Source organism: Megascapheus bottae, chromosome 17 (genome assembly GCF_031878675.1).
Source record: "Megascapheus bottae isolate mThoBot1 chromosome 17, mThoBot2.hap1, whole genome shotgun sequence".
Classification (NCBI taxonomy): domain Eukaryota; kingdom Metazoa; phylum Chordata; class Mammalia; order Rodentia; family Geomyidae; genus Megascapheus; species Megascapheus bottae.
Genome location: NC_143525.1, coordinates 32,103,573 through 32,124,730, shown reverse-complemented (window position 1 = coordinate 32,124,730; position 21,158 = coordinate 32,103,573). Strand labels below are relative to the sequence as shown.

General features: G+C 45.1%; 1 protein-coding gene across 1 annotated transcript; it reads right to left on the bottom strand.

Annotated features, from left to right (window-relative positions):
* Positions 1–12,390: 12,390 nt before the first annotated feature.
* On the bottom strand, positions 12,391–13,601 carry Hoxb1 (homeobox B1). Its single transcript, XM_090351675.1, has 2 exons — positions 13,031–13,601; positions 12,391–12,719 (listed from the first exon to the last, which is right to left on the bottom strand). The coding sequence occupies exons 1-2, from the start codon at positions 13,599–13,601 to the stop codon at positions 12,391–12,393; spliced, it is 900 nt and encodes a 299-aa protein (XP_090207801.1).
* Between the last annotated feature and the right edge of the window lie 7,557 nt (positions 13,602–21,158).

Here is a 21,158-nt window from a genome sequence, read left to right as displayed (position 1 = left end):
AGGGAAGAGAGAAGGGATGCACAAGAAGGCTGACTCATGTGCAGAAGGCAGCTGGACAGTGATGTGGGCTTGAATACTGGGACTGAATACCCCCGTTCTTTCCGTGTGTGTGTGTGTGTGTGTGTGTGTGTGTGTGTGTGTGTGTGTGTGTGTGTTCCTGTACTATGGCTTAAACTCAGCACCTCACATTCCCACTTTCTGCACAAGGCTGGTACTCTACCACTTGACCCACACAGCTCCACTTTGGCTTTTGGGCAGTTAATTGAACATAAGCTTCTCACAAACTTTCGAGCCCACGCTGACTGAATCACTCTCCTCAGATCTCAGCCTCCTGAGTAGCTTGGCTTACCAGCCTGATCCCTCAGGCCCCAGCAAGTCCCAGTTCTTATACTATCTGACTCCTATCTCATGTTTCCATTACCTGGGCAATCTGCTTGAGCTCTCTTTTCTAAGACAGAAGCAGTGTCTTAAGAACTTGAACAATACCTAGGTCCCTTAGCTGGGGCTGCAGGAAGAGTAGGGAGAAAGAGAAAAGAAAAGTATTGTGCATTCCATATATGTGGATTTATATAATACTTGAGGACCAGAGGCAGAAAAAGAAAATGATATGTTGCTTTTCAGATATGGGATCTTGGGTACGTTACTTATTTGCTCTCAGCCTCTAAGCCTCAGGCTCAGAGTGAGAATAATGATCGCATGAACCTTCCAGAGATGTGATGAGAAATCAGGGCTAATAGCAAAGTGCTATATAAATGTCAACAACAGCAACAGTGATAACAAAAAGAATATGAGCTGCCACCAAGAAGGGAGATTAGAGTAAAGCAACTTGGAAGAAGTCAGATTTGTCTGGTGCTGGTGGCTCACGTTTGTAATACGAGCTATTCAGAAGGCTGAGATTTGAGGATCATGGTTCAAAGCTAGCCCTGGCATGAAAGTCTGGGAGACTCTTATCTCCAAGTAACCACCAGGAAATGGGAAGTGGTGCTGTGGCTCAAGTGATAGAGTGCTAGCCTTGAGCTGAAGAGCTCAGGGACAAAACCCAGGCCTAGAGTTCAAGCCCCACAATCAACAAAAAGGAAGAAAAGAAAGAAAGAAAGAAAGAAAGAAAGAAAGAAAGAAAGAAAGAAAGAAAGAAAGAAAGAGAGAATAAGAAAGAAAGAAAGAAAGAAAGAAAGAAAGAAAGAAAGAAAGGAGGGAGGGAGGGAAGGAGGGGAAGAGGGAGGACGGAAGGAAGAAAGGAAGGAAGGGAGAGAGAGAAAGAGATTGAGAGAGAGCGCGAGAAGAAAAGAAAAGAAAAAGAAGTTGGATTACCTGGCCAGCAGTGATAAAAGGATTGGAACTGAAGCAGCTGCCCTGTCTAGGTCACCTGTACTTCCTTTCCTTGAGATAACAGGGCCTCTTGGGCCACCTGTCCAGATCGCTTATCTACACCAGCGCACCCTTCCTCTCCCTTCCCACAAATGACACAGACTGCTCAGCAAATGTTTGCTTCCCACAATTAGCTTGTGATACACAAGCTCTCCTCCTCAGCCTGGGGATTTGTACAGATTAAGGAAGATATCAGTGACTCAGAGGCCCATAAGGTCAAGTAGATGGACTGGATTTGCAGAGAAAGAGAATTTTCTCCCTTTTCCTCTCCACCAGCATGCCTGTTAGTCCTTCCCTGCCCAGGTACCCTGTCTCTGCTAATAGAAAGACATCAAGGAATAGAATATTCCCCCTCTGTTTTCAACCAATCTGATCACACTTTGGGTTTTTCTGTTTCGTTCTGGGCATCTCATTTGATTCAACTAAAGTGTCAGAGAGCAGAATAAGGAAGCCCAGTGAAGGAATTGATCAATCTCATGTATTATTTGTGTCTGTCGGAAACCTAAGAGACCCACAAGGCAATAAATTGTCTTCAAATGTTTGGTGGGTACTATGTAGGAAACAAACTAAGAGTTTTCTTGTGCTGCTTCAGAAGACTCTAGGGAAGGATTCATGGATACAAGTTCCAAGAAGGCAATCTTCTATGCCATATAAAGAACCATTTTCTAGCATTCAAGGTAGTCAAAATTAGGTGAGTCTTCTCTGAAAGTTCCTCCATTGTTGCAGGTGTGTGAGCCCAGGATGCTTTAGTAAAGGTTGAATGAGGGTATCATTACAGTTTTTCCATGTCCAACCTTTTAGTTGTTTCTCTTTGTTTGGACAGATACACATGCGCGCACACACACACACGCACCAGGGAACTGTGAATTTTCTCTTCTTCCTTCACTCTATTACAGAGGTGAGGAGTCTTCTGACCTCACTAGGAGAGGAGCTTAGATTCAGCAAGGATTCCCTGTCCCGGGCCTGCGTGGGATGGGAAACAAGCCAGAGCTTGGTGACTGCCAGACGCATCTGGGTCTTGAAAGAGGGGTAAGAGCTCCTGTGTGATCTGACACAAAAATCTGAGTTATTTCTCAGCAACTCAGCAAACATTTGCACTTGTCACCAAAACTATACTGACAATTAAACTTAAAGATTCTGGGAGGATGGTGGGGAAGAGGGGAGGGAAAAAGAGAGAACAAGTTATTTTCTTGTTTTGTTTGTTTTTTTTTTTTTTAAGAGGAATCTGGTAGTAGGAAGAATTGAGCATCTGTCAATGCTGAGAACATATTCAACAAGAGTTTATGATGTCTAGTAAATCAAATTCAAACAGAAAACCCTTGTTTCATCCAGGGATTTCTATACAGGCATTGATTTTTTCCCCCAGTCTCCCATATCCCTTAAACAACTCTGTTGCAAATCAACTCTTCTTATTCAAAAAGAAAAATTGTAAAGATACAAATTTTCTATAGCAAAATGGATTGTTTTAATAATGTTATTTTTGGAAGACACTCAATGATTTGGAAGACACATTTCAAATTCTTTAAAAAATGGTATAGATAAAAAAATGGTATAGGTTAAGATATCAAAGAACCCAAAAAGCTAGATTTGAGTTTAAGCTCTACTAACTGGGTGCTATGTTTCTTCTTACATTTAAATATTTCTTACTTATTATTCAATATGAAGATAAATGGGCTCTTCTTTTTGCTATTCAAGGCAGGGGAAATCTGTTAAATATTGTTAATCCATGATACTCATGTGAAAACTTTAGGGAAGAAAATGGCTATTCCTACCTTTATGAGGAAAATCAAAGAAACCAGTCATTGATGACAATTCCTTTGCTTTATCTTAATTTTTGCTTTTGTTCTGAGTGTTCATCCTTCTGCCACTGAACATATAGTTACCTTCCACACTTTAAATGTCACTTCTGTTTGGGAGTCTTCTACAGGTAGATTAGATTGAAAGATTTTTATTTTTAGCAAAAGTTCCTTTGTTTGTGTATCTGTGAATTCTGTTGTTCTCCCCTGGTACTTCTCTGGAATTTCATTTTGCTCCACGTAAAGTCAAAATATCAACTCTGAAGAGTAGAAGAATAAAGGTTCTCTGTCCACAAACAACAGAAGCCATTCCCTAGCCTGCTTCCTGTGGCAGTGTGGAAGACAAGTCCAGAAGCTGCTGTGTACCAGGTTGGTTGGTTTGAGACAGGCCACACAAGAGACTAAAAAGCTTGTTTACAGATCCGTCTGCAAATAGTGGGCGGTCTGTGTGCTGGTGTGTTGGTGAGTCAAAGTGAATTTCAAGGAGTTTTCAATGAGTTTTTGAAATGTTCACTGTGGGTGGGATCCTGCAAGCTTTAGACCTTTCAAGGTCCTTTTTAGCAATTCTCCATTTCCAATACAGTGAATTTGAATGTTGTGAATGGAGACTCCACAGGGCTGAGTGGAAGACACTTGGCCTTCGGGAGGGTGGTACTGGATGGGGCATTCACAAATCATATCAACCACCCTGGAATGCTCACTGCTGCCAAAGAGAAATTGTAGATCAAGGAAAAGAGTATAAGTAGGAATAACTGGAGGCCATGAAGGAAAGGAAGGGCCGGCAAGAAGAGTGAGATGGCCTCCTGTGAGCAGCTACATGTCTTCCCAGCAATAGACACCTTTCCCCAGCGTGATGGTCACACTTGCAGCCTTGCATCTTTAGAAGCCTCATCTCATCTCAAAAACCAACAGCTCCTGGCAGAGACTAAAATAGGAAATGGGTGAACTTTTCCAAAATTAATCATCAAAAAGCCAAAAATGGAGTTGTGGCTCAAGTGGTAGAGTGCTAGCCTTGAGTAAAAAGCTAAGGCAAAGCTCCTCTGTGTTTAATGCCCCAATACAGAGAGAGAGAGAAGCCATATAGACTGTGCTCTGTCATTTGAGTAAAATAAGCACCTTTGCCACACAAGGTAAACATGAAGAAAATGCTTCCAAAATCTGCCTGATTTCTAGCCCTACTTTTGTTGTCTTCATATTAAAACATGATAATCCTATTGTATCACATCAGACTCAAAGTAAATATTATTTCTGAGCCCCATTTTTTTGTTTGTTTGTTTGTTTTTTGCCAGTCCTGGGCTTGAGCTCAGGGCCTGAGCACTGTCCTTGGACTTTCTCAAGGCTAGAGCTCTACCACTTGAGCCTCAGCACCACTTCCAGCTTTTTTCTATGTATGTGGTACCGAGGAATCGAACCTGGGTCTTCGTGCATGCTAGGCAAGCACTCTACCACTAGGCCAAACTCCAGGCCCCTGAGCCCCATTTTTATGTCTGACTCTAGGACAGAAGAATTTTGCTTCGATATTAATTATCCATTTCTTCAGCAAATACTTACTGAGCATCTACTGTGTGCCAAGTATTACTCGAGGCATTGGCAGTAAATAAATAAACAAAGTAGACAAAACAATCCCTGCCTTGGGCCAGGAGTTTGGCCTAGTGATAGAGTGCTTACCTAGCATGTACAAAGACTTGGGTTTGGTTCCTTGGTACCACATACATAGGAAAAAAAAAACCTGTAAGTAGTGTTGTGGCTTAAATGATAGAGCACCATGAGGAAAGCCGAAGGACAGTGCCCAGAGCCTGAGTTCAAGCCTCAGGGCTAGCAAAAAAAAAAAAAGGATCCCTGCCTTACCTATTTCAGAGGTTAGCTACACCTGCAATCTCAGCACTTGGGAAGCTGAAGCAGGAAGATTGCAAATTTGAGTCTGGACTATATAGTGAGACCCTTTCTCAAAAATAAAATAAAAATCCAAGGGCTAGGCTGGGGTATAGCTCTTGGTCTTGTTTTGATATACCTAAAGCCCCACAGTTTGAAACTCAGGATTCCTAGCACTGGGGAAAAAAAATAATAATCCTTACCTCCATGGAGCTCACATTCTAGAATATTAGGATATGTGAAATTGCTTTTCCTATATGACTACTGAACATTCAAGTGTCATTTGTTTATATATCAGCTCTTTTTTTTTTTTTTTTTTTGCCAGTACTGGGATTGAGCTCAGGGCCTGAGCACTGTCCTTGGACTTTCTCAAGGTTAGAGCTCTACCACTTGAGCCTCAGCACCACTTCAGGCTTTTTTTTTCTATGTATGTGGTACCGAGGAATCGAACCCGGGTCTTCATGAATGCTAGGCAAGCACTTTAACCACTAGGCCAAACTCCCGGCCCCTATATCAGCTCTTTTAGTGTCTTGGGGAAAGTATTCCAAATAGTAACAAGTTTACCAAGTTTCTTTTTTCAGATATCATGGCTCATAATATTAATAACATACAGAACACATTCCTTGGGTTTCAGCCATCTCCACGCACCTCTTCCTCCAAAAGGCAATCATTTACTGAGTCATCTGTCCTCCAAGACTCCCAGGCTGCTGGTCCAGCAAAAGTGGAGACACCAGGGCATGACCCCAGGACCAGGGCCCCCAGCTCCTGCCCTTCTGGCCTCGGCAATCCACTGGACAGGCGGCTCCACCAGGGCTGGTGAGTGAGGGGCTACAAGCCATTTCAGGGCTGAACTCTCCATGAACCAGGAAGGAAAGGGGGTGGGGGTGATGTTGTGCAGGCTGGGGAAGCAAGACTTCTGGGTAAACCTCCTGGCTGAGTAAATACTGAGCTGCCTCCTCTCAAGGTGGGGGTTGAAATGGAGCTGTCAGGCCAGAGTAAACTGAAGGGAGCAGGGGACCTCTAAGGAGAAGAGGGAGCATGCTTGTGGGGTTCTTAACCTTCCTTCAGTTCCCTCCCATCCCCCACATAAAACAGAAAGGGCTGCAAGGCTACATAATTTGGATCCAGGCCAATAATCATGATGAGAACTTGAAGAAAATTCAGAGAGCAATTTTAATTAGTTCTAACCAGCCCAATAAAATACATTCAACAGACTGTTTCCCCTCCCCCATTTTCTACCTTCTACCTCCCACTAAGTTTGCATTCTTTTTTTACCTACATTTTAAATCCTCAGAAGAAAGAAGCTAGCAGTAGTGGAGTTATGTATGTTCAGTTCTAGAAAGTTTGTCTCAAAGAAGTTAGGTGAATTATCCAAGGACAAAAAGGAGGCCCTGGGTAAACTCCAGACTCCTGTCTTTCAACAAAATTCTTTTCTCAAGAGAGAAAAGAATTTTCCAGTGAAGAGGATGAATGACCATGTGGAAGAGCCAGGATGTCAACCTTTGAACAAAAGTTTGCAGCTACATACGTTGAATATTTTGCCTCTCCAATTTCTGTCCCATCTAGGATACACAAATTAAATAAAGTACATTGAAAGCCAGGGAAACATTGCCCATTGAAGCATCTGGGACACTGTGAATTGAGTCATGCAAAAAAAAAAAAAAAAAAAAATCCTTGAAGCCATGACTGAGTTACCAGGAAAAAAGTCTAGTACAACTGTAGGGGGCTCCAATTTCATGGATGACAATGAGAATGTGTTCCTAAAGTTATGCCAGGAGACTATCCTGTCAAGAACATCCCTCCCCCTTCTATACATTACTCCAACAACAAAATACAGTTGTTGTTTTTTAAATCCCTCTTTGGGCCAGGAGTTTGGCCTAGTTGTAGAGTGCATACCTAGCATGCATGAAGACCTGGGTTGATTCCTCTGTACCACATACAGAGAAAAAAGCTGGAAGAGGTGCTGTGGCTTAACGGTAGAGCCCTAGCCCTAAGAAAGGTCCAAGGACAGTGGTCAGGCCCTGAATTCAAGCCCCACAACTGGCAAAAAAAAATCCTTCTTTGTGTCTTTACTATAAACCAATACCCTGTGGGAATCCCTTAACACATTTCATTCATAATTCTGTTATTCCCTGGCAGTAAGTCCTGTAGTTAACAATGCCAGGAAGATATACTAGTATAGTTGGGGGGAGCGGGAGGGAGCAGAGACTCCAAGATATCAGTCTGCTTCTATCATACCAATGCCAAAAATATAGCCCAGGGTAAGAAAGTAGTAGGGAAAAATAGTCTTGTGAATATTTGAAATAGAACATTTCTACTGAACTCTTAACTCTCCATTCACTATAGGCAGCATTGTAAACACTTTCTAATATATAAAGTGTCATCTTCCACTTTTTGTTTGTGGGGATTGAACTCTGGACCTGGGAGCTGTCCCTGAGCTCTTCACCTCCAGGCTCTACCACTTAAGCCACAGCACCACTTCTGGTTTTCTGGTGGCTAATTGGAGGTAAGAGTCTCAGAGACTTTCATGCCCGGGCTGGCTGTGAGCTCTGATCCTCAGATCTCAGCTTCCTGAGTAGCTAGGATTATAGGGGTGAGTACTAGCACCAGGTTTCACATCTTCCATTCTATATCCAAACAAATGGAAGCAGAAAAAAGCACAAGGACATGAAATGGCATGAGGGCATCCAGCTCAAGGACAAGAGGGACCACACAGAAAACTAAGTTGTAGTTCAGAACCTTTGCCCTCAGCCACTCTAAATCAGAAACTTGAAGGGCGTGTCTTCCAGACTTCAAGTCCATCTTCTCATAATGTAGAAGGAAGGGAAAGAATGGAAGAGGCCAAAATAACCCTGCTGTTGTAAGGAGGGAGCAGGGTGGGTGGGAGGGTGGGGGCATGAACAGGCTGAGAGGAGAGAAAGGTGGAGGTGTCAGCCAGATGACTTGAGGGTCCTCAGCTACAAAGAACATTCTTGGAAGTGGCTCTGTGGCTCAAAATTGTAGAGCACTAGCCTTGAGCTGAAGAGCTCAAGAATAGCAACCAGGCCCAGAGTTCAAGCCACACTGCTGGGGTGGGGGGAAAGAAGAAGAAAATTCTTTCCACTGGTCTCTAGCCTCATTCTAGATCATACGAGTTATGAATAGGAAATGTGACTTATTGAAGATACCCCCTGGAATATACCAGAATATAAAAAGAATATAAAGGGGCTGGGAGTTTGGCCTAGTGGTTAAAGTGCTTGCCTAGCATACACAAAGTCCCGGGTTCGATTCCTTGGTACCACATACATACAAAAAAGCTGGAAGTGATGCTGAGGCTCAAGTGGTAGAGCTCTAGCCTTGAGAAAGTCCAAGAACAGTGCTCAGGCCCTGAGCTCAAGCCCAGGACTGGCAAAAAAAAAAAAGAATATAAAAAGTACACATATCTCTTTTATTAATAATTCTTATCCTATAGATAATAAACCTACACATATAAAATAAAAGTAAAAAATACTATTCTAGCTCATATTTACTTTATTAAGATGTGTTCCAAACATTTTACAAATATTAACCCATTTAATGCCAACAAAAGCCCTGAGTTAAAGTACCAACCATATTCCATTTTGTAGACAATTCAACTGGGCACAGGGAATGAGGCAACTTGCCTGATATCACAAGGCTAGCTTGAAGCAGAGCTGTGACTTGAGCTTAGGAATCTCAGACATCTCTCCAACCTCTTTGGACTTCCTTTGTGGATCACTTCTCCTTCATATCAGTTATTCACAGCTCTGAGCCTCCTCAACCAACTTCTCCACCCTGACTCCTTCCCAGACACTCAGAGGTACTGGTAAAGAAATCCTGGCATTACAAGAAGAACTTCAAGGTTTTTTGTTGTGTTTTTTTTCTCCCTCTCTCTCCTTTCTTTCTCTCATCCAGAAGATCAAAGGGCTTCACATTGAGAGGACAAATGCTGAAGAAAAAAGGCAAATAAAAGAGGAAATGTTCACACTTGGCTTGAGAAACAGATGGTGTAAAGAGTCTGGTAGAGTAGGGACTTGACTGCCCTCCAAATTTGGCAGCCAGGGGCCAGGAGGAAATATTCCTCAGAAATAGCAACTAATTTTAAATCTGGCTGTATATGTGTGTGTGAATTTTTGGTGGTTGTTGTTGGTCCATGGGGCTTGAACTCAGGGCCTGAGCACTGTCCCAAGGCTAGCATTCTACCACTTTGAGCCACAGTGCCACTTCCAGTCTTTGGGTAGTTAACTGGAGTCTCACAGACTTTCTTGCCCAGGCTGAAAATCCTCAGCTCTTAGCCTCCGGAGTAGCTAAATTATAGGCATGTACCACCAGCACCTGGCTTAAAATTTTAACTTTCAAAATATTAAGAACCGATCTATAGAAGCCTTTCAGATTTTTCAGAAGACTTGAAACAGAGCATTTTTTATATCTCTTGTGACCATCCATAATTCAGATTCACTAGAGCAAAATGGGTTCTTATTTACCATTCTCTCTTTTGTTACTTATGATAGGAGGAAAAATACACCATGAGATCCTTTTGCTTTCTCCCAATGAATATCTTGTGTTGATTTGTCTGGGGCCTCGGACTGAAAATGGCATTCCAGAAGGCGATTGCCTCTTTGCATCTAAGAAGACTGAGAGGGAGGCTCAGATTGACTGTGGGTTATTTTGTGCTTGCTTCTGTGTTAATGAAGAATTGATTTGCTCCCCTCCCTTCCCGGGAGAATCTGATGGTTCCTTCTGCTATGACCAAAAATCAAATGCTCCACACTTCCTTTTTGTCCTGTCCCTTCCATCATTCCTGCCCCAGGTCGTATTATTCTGTCAGAAACCTGACTCTGCCATCTTTAGGGTCCAGCTCCTTCCTCTTCTAGCTTTTCTAAAGATTGGGGGGAAAGAGGGAGCCCAACTTTGTTGGAAGGTTCCATTGGTTCCTAATGAATGGCTCCAAGCAAGGAGAATTTTTTTTTAGACACTTGCTCTGTCTTCTCTGTCAAGGTGACCCCTCTCCCCTGCCCCTTTGGGGAAGTCAAGCTTAGTGGCAATTTCAATTAAATGCAGAAAAGCAGCTAATAGATTTTTTTTTTAACGACAGGGGGCAAGAGAGTAGCCTCCGGGAAAACTAGGCTTCCTCTTGCAAGCCATTTTTCCTCTCCAGCTGAGCTGTGTAATTATGGATGACGATGCTTCTGGAACAACGTCACCAATTTCTCGTGGAAGCCCATGCGCCATGCCACTTACGCATGCTCCTAGCCCTTTTCTCTGCCAGTCTTCCCTTCAAGGGCCACATGATTAACCGATGGGATCCGATTAGGATAGATGATCGATCCCTCTGGATCCGGGCGGCAGGCTTCTTTCCTCCTCCCCGCGCCCCATCAAGATTCAGAATCCATAGACGCCCCCGTCGGCAGCCTCCGAGCTTCCCGGGCCGGGGTCCTCTGCCTCTGCAGGCCAAAGTTTTGCTAGTGGGACCCACACAGAGACAGTAGCTGCCCTCTGGGTGCGCCGCAGGCTTGTTTGGAAAGCCCCAAAACGCTTGGAGGTAAACAGGTCAGCAGGGAATAGGTCTCGGCAGCCGCCGCCCACCCCAGACTCGGTACAGACTCGGTAGCCCTCGGATTACCCCCCCCCACCCCCAGCGCCTCCTCCACCCACCTTTCTGCCCTCTCCTCTAGGCTAGTCCCAAGCCACCCTTCCTCGCCACCATTTTCTGGCCCTCCAGACCAGGGAGACTCAGGACCTCGAGCCAGAGATGGTGGGGGTGCAGCCTGGTTCGACTGACGCTGGGCGACGCCCTGTGTGAAAGGACTACCCTGGCTGGAGGGAAGGTGCTGGGAAAGGAGGGGAGATGTGCGCCAGTTCGGAATTGGGCAGCTATTGGTCCTCTGAGCTGTAATGAGGGCAGCACAGCTCAACCTTGGCCCACTTTCCTCCTTCAGAGTTCCCTCTGTATACCAGGCACAGCTCAGGCAAGAAGGGATGGAGGGCAAGTGAAGAAATCCAGTTCCCCTGCCTCTACTCACACCCTCTTTCTGTCCTCTCCAAACACATTTCTTTCCCTCCCTTCCTGCCCTTCTTTTAAGACCAGCTGGCCCCTCCCAAGCGTCTTCCTCCATGTTTTCTGGATTCTCTGATGACCAGGGAATTTTCAGTGATCAATGATAGCATTCATTGCATCTACCCGCCCCAGGTCCACTTCTGCTTAGGCCTGAACCCAGTAAGTTCTTCTCTTTCAGCCCTTGAGAAAAAGTACAACTCTTTCCAGCCCAACCAGCCCACAGTCTCAAGGCTTGGGGGGGGGTGCCTTGTCTACCCCTAGAAGGAAGAACAGAGGCAGCAAGATGGAGAAGGAAATAGATTTTATTGAAATGAGGTAGTTAGGTCCAGAAAAAAAAAAAAAAGAACACCCAAAAACCTGGCTTGCTTGGGGCCTGAGTTTCCCAGATACTCCAAATGGCTTCTGCACTCAGAGAAACACTTGTGGCTGGCAGGAGTTCTCCCTGGGCAGACTGACTCCAAAGGGGCAGAGATGGGAAGGAAGTTCGTGGGTCTCTAGGAGGCAATAAATAAGGATGGGAGTAGAGGGAGAGCGCCTTGCTCCTTCCTGGTTGAGACTTGCTCTGGGCAGACCTTGCACTTCATTCTATAAGTCTCTGAAGTATCAAGTTCCAAAACACTTTGGTGATTTAGTGAGGAGGTCGCTAGTGGGAGGAGCCAGGTCTCAGAAAACAACCTCTGCAGGCTGTATTAGTGCAATAGAAACTTGCCAGGCATTGGCTCAGAAGTTTACAAGGGAGGGCTTTTTGGTCTGTCACAAGGCAGGCTGGTGCTATTGTAAGGTCTGGGGTGACTGGATTAAGGATTGGTGATAACATATCTGTACTCAAACACATCACACACAAGAAAATCCAAAGCCTTCTCTCTATCCCAGGCCTACAAAGAGGAGTTGGGGTAGGAGTGCATTATCCTAGTTCTCCAAGCTCAAAGGCACTGAACTGAAATTGGAAGGGGAAGGGAGAATCCAGAGGAGGGAGGGGGGCCTTGGGGCTGGTTCCCACCCCCACCCTTGGTTGCCAAAATCAAAGGCAGAGCCTTCGCCTCCATCTTTGACAGGTTGAGGGGCATCTCCTAAGCTCCCTGGACCTGTAGGATTCCCAGCCATTTGCCCTCCTCCCCCACTCCCAGATCTGGGAAAAATGTTTTCCCAGCCTCTGCTCCCCTCCCTGGGGCAGCTCTAAACTGGGACCCTAGCCTAAGAGAGGGTCACCAGGGCAGTGGAAGGAGGAAGAGCCTAGGAGAGGGCTCATTCCAGGGGCTCTAGTGGCCAGAAGAGCCCCTGTTCTTGGGGAGCTTCGGCTTAGGAGGTGATGGAGCTGGGAGAGGCTTCTGGGGAGGTGCAGGCCGACTGGTCCGAAGCGTCTCCCGGAGCCTCTTTGCAGCACCCTGGTGGCACCAGGGGTCCCCGGCCGCCTTCTCGCTCTCGCTTCTTCTGCTTCATGCGCCGGTTCTGGAACCAAATCTTGACCTGCGTTTCATTGAGCTCCAGGGTGGCAGCGATCTCCACCCTTCGGGCCCTGCTCAGGTACTTGTTGAAATGGAACTCCTTCTCGAGCTCGGTCAGCTGCCGGGTGGTGAAGTTGGTTCGGAGACCACCTGGAGCACCCAGGCCCAGCTCGGACACCTTGGCTAGGGGAGAGAGGTCGGCTCAGTTCTCTCACCTCGTTTTCCTCTCGCACCCCCCCCCCCGACACACACACACCTCCTCCCCCAATCCAGGCTGTGGCTGTCCAACTTCAGCTCACCAGATCCCCACCGGGAAAACTGGAAGCAGCCACCCTATCCTTCCAACTTCCCCCACCCCACTTCATCCTCATCTCAACCAGGACACACAGAGCAGAAAGCAGGATGAGGATGGAGCCTATTGAGGGGGGGCGGTGGGTAGGGGTGGTACTCTACACTTACTGCCAAGGCAGATCGGGGTGAGGCCGGAGCCCTACCTGTCTTGGGTGGATTCCTCTTCACCTTCATCCAGTCGAAGGTCCGGGCCGTGGGCGTGCTGGGCTCCGAAGGGCAGGAAGAGTCCTTGTCCTCTGAGAGGAGATCGTAGGCTGGGGCAAAGCCCCCTGTCTGCTCAGTCCCGTAGGAGGGCTGCGGGGCAGGGTAGGGGCCCGGGCCGGCTCCACCCGCTCCGTAGCCGTCGGGCAAACTCCCCAGTTGAGCCCCATAGCTGGATGGTTGAAAATAGCCTCCTTCTCCTTCCGGTGGGCCCAGAGAGTAATACTGAGAAGGCCCGTAGCTGGGGCTGCAGGCGGCTGGGGCGTACCCCGAGGGTGCAGAGCTGGCAAATGGCACCCCCAGAGTTGAAGGCTGCTGCTGGGCGGGATAGCCCGAGTTCTGCTGGAGCGCGGGGCTGGGAAGCCCCCCACCATAGCGGCCTTCTCCTGCGTAGCTGTCAACGGCGGGAGCCGAGCTGGGGGAGAAAGAGGCTGGGGTGCTATGGGCGCTGTAAGCGCTGGGTCCCCGATTACAGAGTGGGTAGTCTAAGAAGTTCATCCTATTATAGTCCATGCGTGGAGGCCGCAAGAGGGTCGGCCCGTTTAGGGGAGACACCCTCTTGCCCTACAACCTTTCGGCAGTATGTCACAGCCCCGAGGCTCGCTTGCATCCATGGCCTGAGCCAGATCGCCTGGGCCGGTGTTCCCCAACGAAAGGGGTAGGGGCTGGGGGTGGGGGGGCACATGTGATCTCTCCCAGGCCAATGGGCTAAGCGGGCCTGAGTTTGGCAGCCCCAGCTCCCATCCATCACCCCCCAAACATTAGCATGACAAAGACACTTCAATCACCCACAGCCCATCCATCTGAGAGTGACGTGGAAGCGTCAAAAACATCTTTCTTCAAAGACTTTTGGAAAGAAGGGACCAGAGGGAAGGGGGGGGGGTTAAAGTTGGAAGAATATTCAAGACTTCCCTCCCCTCCCAGCCCCCAATGCCTTCAATAGGCCCCTAGATTATTAGATTTGGACAAATTCAACCCAGCTGTCCCTCACTCTTCCCACCCCTCAAAGAGGTCTCCCCCTCCCCAATATCTAGAGATTGGGGAAATCTCATTGCCTACTTTGTCCTACTCGGTTTTTACTTGGTTTCTTTCTCCCAATTTGTCTTGGGTGGTGGGCAAGGACAGCCGGGTGAGGTACGTTATCTTGGGCCAAATGGATGACTGTAAAGGGAGGGGGTGCATAAACACCTAAGGGTGTGAGGCAAGGTCTAAAACTCCCAAGAAAGAATTCATTAAGTGAAGGGTGGGAAAATGGCATTTCAAGGAAGTAAGACAAGACTAGAGAAATGTGAAGCGGAGGGTGAGAAACGCCCCATTTCTTTCTCCATCTCTCTGCATAAACGCTCCCCCATCTATTTCTTTCCTTCAGCCTCTCTTTATATTCTTTCTGTCTCAATCCATCTCTCGGTTCGTCCATCTTACTCCATATTTATATTCCTTCTCCACCTATCCATCAACTCATCTCTCTCGATGTATTTATCCTCTCTCTAGCCATCCATAGCTGTAGCTGGCTCACTCACTCAGACTTAAACAACTCCTTATGTCTCTCCAGAGAGCAGCAATGAGCAGAGCTAGGTGATGTTCACAGGGGAGTGAAGAGGAGGGGGAATTTTTATTCTTTTTCCAAAGTATCTGAAACTAGTGGAGATCCTGTTTTCCTCTGCATCACTCGTGCCTTCATCCGCTATCTCCTAAATCTAATACTAGTTAGAGATGGTCCAAATTTCCCACAAATGTTCTAGGATAAAGTGAGTTTGCTCAGAGAATGAGAGATCCATGCAGAGGTCCTTATGTGGTGAAGACCCAGGGTGAGGAGTAGAGCTTCAGTCCTTTCTGCTCTGCCTGTTGGGGTGGGGGAAGGGGAAACAGGAAGTGCCTCTCTCACTCTCTCATTCCCTGGATGGAATTAGAAGAGGAGTTCTTGGGTACAGCCCATTGATTCTCCTCCTCCTCCGGACTCAGAAGACAAGAGCTTGGCGCAACCCAACACCCACACTCATTTGTAACTTGTCAGGGTGTCTGCCTGACCAGAGGCCTAGGGCCGAAGCTAGGGCAAGTCCAGGAGGGCAAGAGTTCAGGGATGGATCGTCTTAAACAATGGAGCTCAGGCGAGGAAGAGGAAGCAGGTGGAACAGGTTCCAGGAAGGACTCTCAAAATTTTCCCAGGTTTCCCTGAGAATGGGAGGGGTTCAACCCTCACCCCTCCACCAGGGACCCCAAAGTTGTCTCTTTTGGTCTCTTTCTGGCTTTCAACCCCCATCAGTGTCCCTGTCTGTTTCTATTGTTGGTTCTCCTGCTTTGTATACTGTATCACCAGAATCATACTGCCTGTCTCTTCCCTCGAAAGTGTGAACTGCGTATGCTTCACCCTCAAGTAAGAAAGAAGACTTCCAAGTATTTCACAGAATCAGTTTCTTTCCATCCTCACATGTACTCTTTAGACCCAAGCAAATGGGACAGAGGGGAACGGGCTAGTAACTTCCTTAGGAGAGAGGCTATGGGGGAGGGGGCGAGAATGTTTCCATGCCCAAGACAAGGAGGTCAGACACACAAAGAAGTAGAGGATTGAGATAGGGACTGTGACCTGCGGAGAGATTGAAGAGAAAAGAATTTTGGAGATGGAGCAAGCAGATTTCTTCTTTCTTTCTTTTTTCTTTTTTGAGGAGACTTTGTTGTTGCTCCCAAATCTTTTCTCACATTTTGAACTGCTGTCCACCGAAGATAAGACCCATGGATGTAGGGAGCTGGAGTCTAAGTCTGAGTTAGGCCTATGTGTGACTTTGGACCAACTTCATTGCACACCTACCTTTCCATCATCCCAGAGAAAACCTTCTCACCTTATCCTGTGGCTTCCTAATGAAGGGACCAATTTGAGAAAGTAAATTCCAAACTGGTATAAAACAGAGTTGGAGCTGGGCCCTGGAAATCCTGGAACCCTAGTTCCTCAGGAGGCTCAGAGCTAAGGATCACAGTTTGAAGCCAGCCAAGGCAAGAAAGTCTGTGAAACTCTATTCTCCAACTCACCAGGAAAAAGTCAGACATAGAGGTGTGGCTCAAGTGGTAGAGTTCCAGCTTTGAATGAGAAAGCAAAGGGATAACTCTCAATCTCTAAATTCAAGCCCAGTCCTCGAGCAGGGGGTTGGGAGTTGAAAAATTGTATCCTTCTTGTAGCAGCTGAAGTCATCAACAGTCTGTCATTAATGACAGGTAGAAAAGGCTGAGTCAATAGTGCCCTCAAATTGCACTGGCAATGGTAGTGGTTGCTGTGGCCTTAGTTCTCCAAATTCACTATGCTCTCTAGTTCATCCTGATGTCTTCCTACATTCCCTGTTGCAGTAGGTACATTAAAACTTCCCCAAACTCCCACTGGTCTTACAGCCTCAGCAGAAAGGATTGGAAGCAAGCCATCCAGATGTTCTAGGCCCCCAAGCCTCTTCCTCCTTTAGATGCCTTGCTAGCTGGAGTACCCTGTTGACTACAGAGTTTTCTGGTTGGCCAGATGAAATTCACCAAAGAGGGTCTGAATGGACCCAACATCCAAATAAAAGTTGATTCCCTAGTTTGTAGAATCTGCTTACACTTTTAGATAGGAGAATGTAAGCATGATTAGAAATAAAAATTACCTTCAAGGATTATAGGTTCTTATGCTAATAATACAGAAAAACTATTCTAACCAGAATAAGGATGTGTTAGAAGTTTCTATTTCAGATTGTGGGCCTTCCTTCAGAGAAAGCTCCTGGAGCAAGGTAGAGATCGGTAGAAAGAATATAACAATTCTTTGGTTAGGCCTTAGGGGACTCCATTTGTTCTCCCCAGCCCAAGTTTGGGAGGCCAAAGTTAAGATCAAAGGTTGAAGCTTCTGAACTAGAAAGGTAATTTTTTCCACTGTTAGAGATGGCTTCTTGTTGTTTTGAAAGAAGGATGAACTCAGTGTTGTTTTTTCGAATGTGAGGTTATTAAACTGTCATGAATCTGATTGAGATCTAGACTATGTGGTATATATTGTAATGGGACAAGTATGAGGTTTGGTACTCGACCACTTGTATTCAACTCCTAGCTTAGTCAATCCTTAACATCAGGACCCTGGATGAGTTTCTTGATTTGGCTTAGTTTCAGCTTCAGAGAAGAAGAATGGGTTTAATACTGTTTACTTTGCTGCATTGTTAGTGGTACTAAAGCAAACAAGAAAATATAAACCACAGAGAACTTTATAGATAACATTAGATAGGTAATAACATTACATGCTCATTCTGAAATAGTCTAAGTCAATCTTCTGTTTTTCAATATAACTAACATATTAAAATGTAGAAATATGTGGTAGGAAAATAGTATATGTACTATTCTTTTATGTTACATATCACCATATGTTATACAGTACGTATTTTATAATATGCTAATTTCACTGAGGACAGAGCAAGTTGTGTTTAAGCAAAAGACTATCTGTAAGTGAAGCATTTTTGAGGTGTTAATGCCTAATTAATAGTACAAAAATAAATTAAAATTGCATCACTTAGGAGACCAGGGCAAGAAAATCTTGAGTTCAAGGACAGACTGAACTACATAGCAATAACTTGTCTCAAAAGAAGAAGAAAAGAAGAAGAAAAAGAAGAAGAAGAAGAAGAAGAAGAAGGAGGAGGAGGAAAAATTTTAGAATTTTTGTAGTTTCATGCCTATAATCTCAACACTTGAAAAGTGGAGGCAGAATGGTCACAAGATCCCAAGTTTAAATCCAGGCTAGGTTTTATAAGACTCCATCTTACACATAAAGGAAATGTTCTCATTACCTGACTCATGTAACTGTAATCGCTCTGTACATCACCTCTATAAAACTATAAAGTAAATTAATTTAAAAAATTAAAAGCTGAGTTAATGAAGAATTAAAATAGTTATCTTCTTAATCAGATTTATCCAGGGTTGAGGGTTGTGGCTCATTGGTAGAGCACTTGTCTAGGATATATGAGGCTCTAGGTTTAAATCCCAGCACCAAGAGTAATACTAAATAAATAATTGGATTTATCAAAATGTGAAAGCTTTTACTAGCATCAATTAGTTGCACAAAGGGGTTGTCTTTTGTTTTTGTTTTTTGGTGCCCAACCTTGGGGCTTGAACTCAGGGCCTGGGTACTGTCTCTGAGTTTCTTTTGCTCAAGGCTAGTGCTCTACTTCTTGTGCCACAGATCCACTTCTGGCTTCTTCTTTTTGTTTTTTTTTTTTTTTGGTAGTTTGTTAGAGATGAGAGTCTCACAGACTTTCCTGACCCATGATCCCCAGATCTTAGCTTCCTGAATAGCTAGGATTACAAGTATAAGCCATCAATGCTCAGTGTACAATGCGTATTGATCAGACTGTCTCTCTACTGCATTCCTTCTCTACCAGTTTCCTCGTTCTATTGTTACAAATGTACATAAATTATCATGGTAACACATACCATCTTTTTCCCTCTCTGTTCATCCACACCCACCCACAGTAATACCCACACAACCCACTGTCATCATTTTCACCAAAATATCCACTTTGGAAACCTTACCAAAACTTGGTCAATCTAAATTTGGATCTGAATGACTTTCCAGTCTGGTTTTTTTTTTCTGCAGTACTGATTGTGAAGGGCTCCTTTGTTACTTACACTGAGAAGGGAGAAGTTTGTTAGAGCCCTTTCAGACAGCACCCCTCCTCACCACTGATGGGGGAAAGAGAAGTGGGAAGGAGGCACTGCACCTGGCTGAAGAGGTCAATGTAGAATGGTGCACTGGGCCACTGCAGTCACGGCAGGCAGAAGGGATGAAGTGGAGCCCTCAACGATACCTTCTGTACAACGAGATCAAGCCTGTGACTAAAAGCACTTTTTAGTACATTGTTCAATGGCACCAATGAGTTCTCAGAGATCTGGAGGGGTGGGTGGTGAGATGGGACATTCAGCAGGGCTATTCAGGGAACCTCAGAATTTGTGTCTATGCTAGGCACAGGTGGTTCATACTTATATTCTGAGCTGAATTGGGATCTGAGGATCCAATTCCCAATTCAATGTCAGCCTGGGCAGAAAAATTTGTGAGACACTTTTTTTTTTTTTCTGGTTGGTCAATGGGGCTTAAACTCTGGGCCTGGGCACTGTCCCTGAGCTCTTCAGCTCAAGGTTACCCTCTTTCCCCTGGAGCCACAGTGCCACTTCTGGTTTTCTAGTAGTTAAAAGAAACAAGAGTCTCTCTGTCTTTAGTGCCCAGGTTGGCTTTGAACCGTGATCCTCAGATCAGCCTCCTTAATAGCTAGAATTGCAGGTGTGAGCCACCACACCCCGACTTATGAGACTCTTGTCTCCAATAAATTACCAAAAAAGCCAGAAGTGGAGGTAGAGCACCAGCCTAGAGCAAAAAAAAATTTAGGGACAGTGCCCAAGCTCCTGAGTTCAAGCCTCAGGACTAGCGCACACACACACACAAATTTGTGCGTGTGCTCTGAAGCCCAGTAACTAGGTGAGTCTTTGACACCTGGTCAAAGAAGACATTCAGTAACTTTTTTTATATGAAATGCCTTGGAAGTGACACTGTGGAGCAATGAGATAGAATACTAGCCTTGAGAGAAAGAGCTAAGGGACAGCACCTAGGCCCTGAGTTCAGTCCCCACACTGAGAGGAAAAAACAACTAGCCAGGTGCCAGTGGCTCATGCCTGTGATCTTAGCTACTCAGGAGGTTGAGATCTGAGGATTGGGGTTCAAAGCCAGCCTAGGCAGGAAAATTTATAAGAGTCTTATCTTCAATTATCCACCAGAAAACTGGAAGTGGAGCTGTGGCTCAAAGAGATAGAGCGCTAGCATTGAGCAAGAGCTCAAGGATAGCACTTAGACCTTAAGTGCTATCCTTCAGGCCCCACAACTGACAGCAGAAAAAAAAAAGTCCTCATTTTTTTCAAATATAATTAAACAGAAAGGCTAGGGAATGGCTCAGGTGGTAGAGCACATGCCTAGCAAGACAGAGGCCCTGAGTTCAAACTTCAATAAGGCCAGAAAGGAAGTGGGGGAATAATACAGACAAATGTTGGAAAAGGTTGGTAGCAAAAGATGCCAGCTAGAAAGCCGGATGTGGTGGCTCATGTCTGTAATCCTAGCTACTCAGGAAGCTGAGATCTGAGGATCAAGGTTCAAAGCCTGCCTGGGGAACAAAAGGACCTGAGACTCTTATCTCCAATTAACCTCTAGAAAATGGGAAGTGGGGCTTGGCTCAAGGGTAGAGTGGTAGCCTTGAGCTAAAGAGCTCAGGGACAGCGCCCAGGCCGAGTTCAAGCCCCATGACCCACAAAAAAAAAAAAAAAAAAAAAAAAAAAAAAAAAAAAGATGCCAGCTAGAGAAAAACTTGGTTAAGACACTTCTGAATACTGAATACTACTGACTACTTTGCATTTGGCCCACCATTACTATATCCAGTGGAAAAGCCCATGACATTCCTTCTCCAAATAGCCAGAAAAACAATGCTAAACTAGAGGCATGAGTCAAGGGATAGAGTGCCAGCCATGAGCTCAGGCACTGACAATAAATAAATAAATAAATATTTTAAAAATGTCCCACCAGAAATGTGGGAAGTAGATTATTGTCAAACCCCAAGAATCATTTAAGAGCATATGACTCCAGCCACAATAAATATTTAATAGGCTGGGAGCAATGGGAGAGAGTGATTAAGAGATGACATTGACAAAAATGCATTGTACTCATAAAGTGACAGGTTGAATTGAAACTCCTTTGTACAACTACTTAAAGATAATAAAAAAATTGTATAAATAAAATATAAATAAATAAATTAAAATAAATATTTAATGGATTATTTGTGAAGAGTAGCAAATATACTTTTGGCATATATTATTGCAGAGTACATTAGAAATATTTAACTCCTCCTTTTTTTCACAGATTAAAAAGAAGTCTAGAAAGGAGAAGGGACTTGCCCAGGCATAAGTTAACTTTTTTTTTTAATGACTCTGGGTTATCAGGATTGCAAGTAATTCCTCAATCTAATGGTCGTTTGCTTTCACCATAATATTAATGAGCCATTCCTCTTAAAAGAATGATTCACCAACAGCAGGGCAGAC

What these genes read in the sequence shown, in the direction of transcription:
- Hoxb1 (XM_090351675.1), bottom strand. Translation starts at nt 13,601, where the DNA reads ATGGACTATAATAGGATGAACTTCTTAGACTACCCACTCTGTAATCGG. An exon ending in GAGGAATCCACCCAAGACAG is followed by an intron (nt 12,720 to 13,030) that starts GTAGGGCTCCGG and finishes TCTCTCCCCTAG; the next exon opens with CCAAGGTGTCCGAGCTGGGC.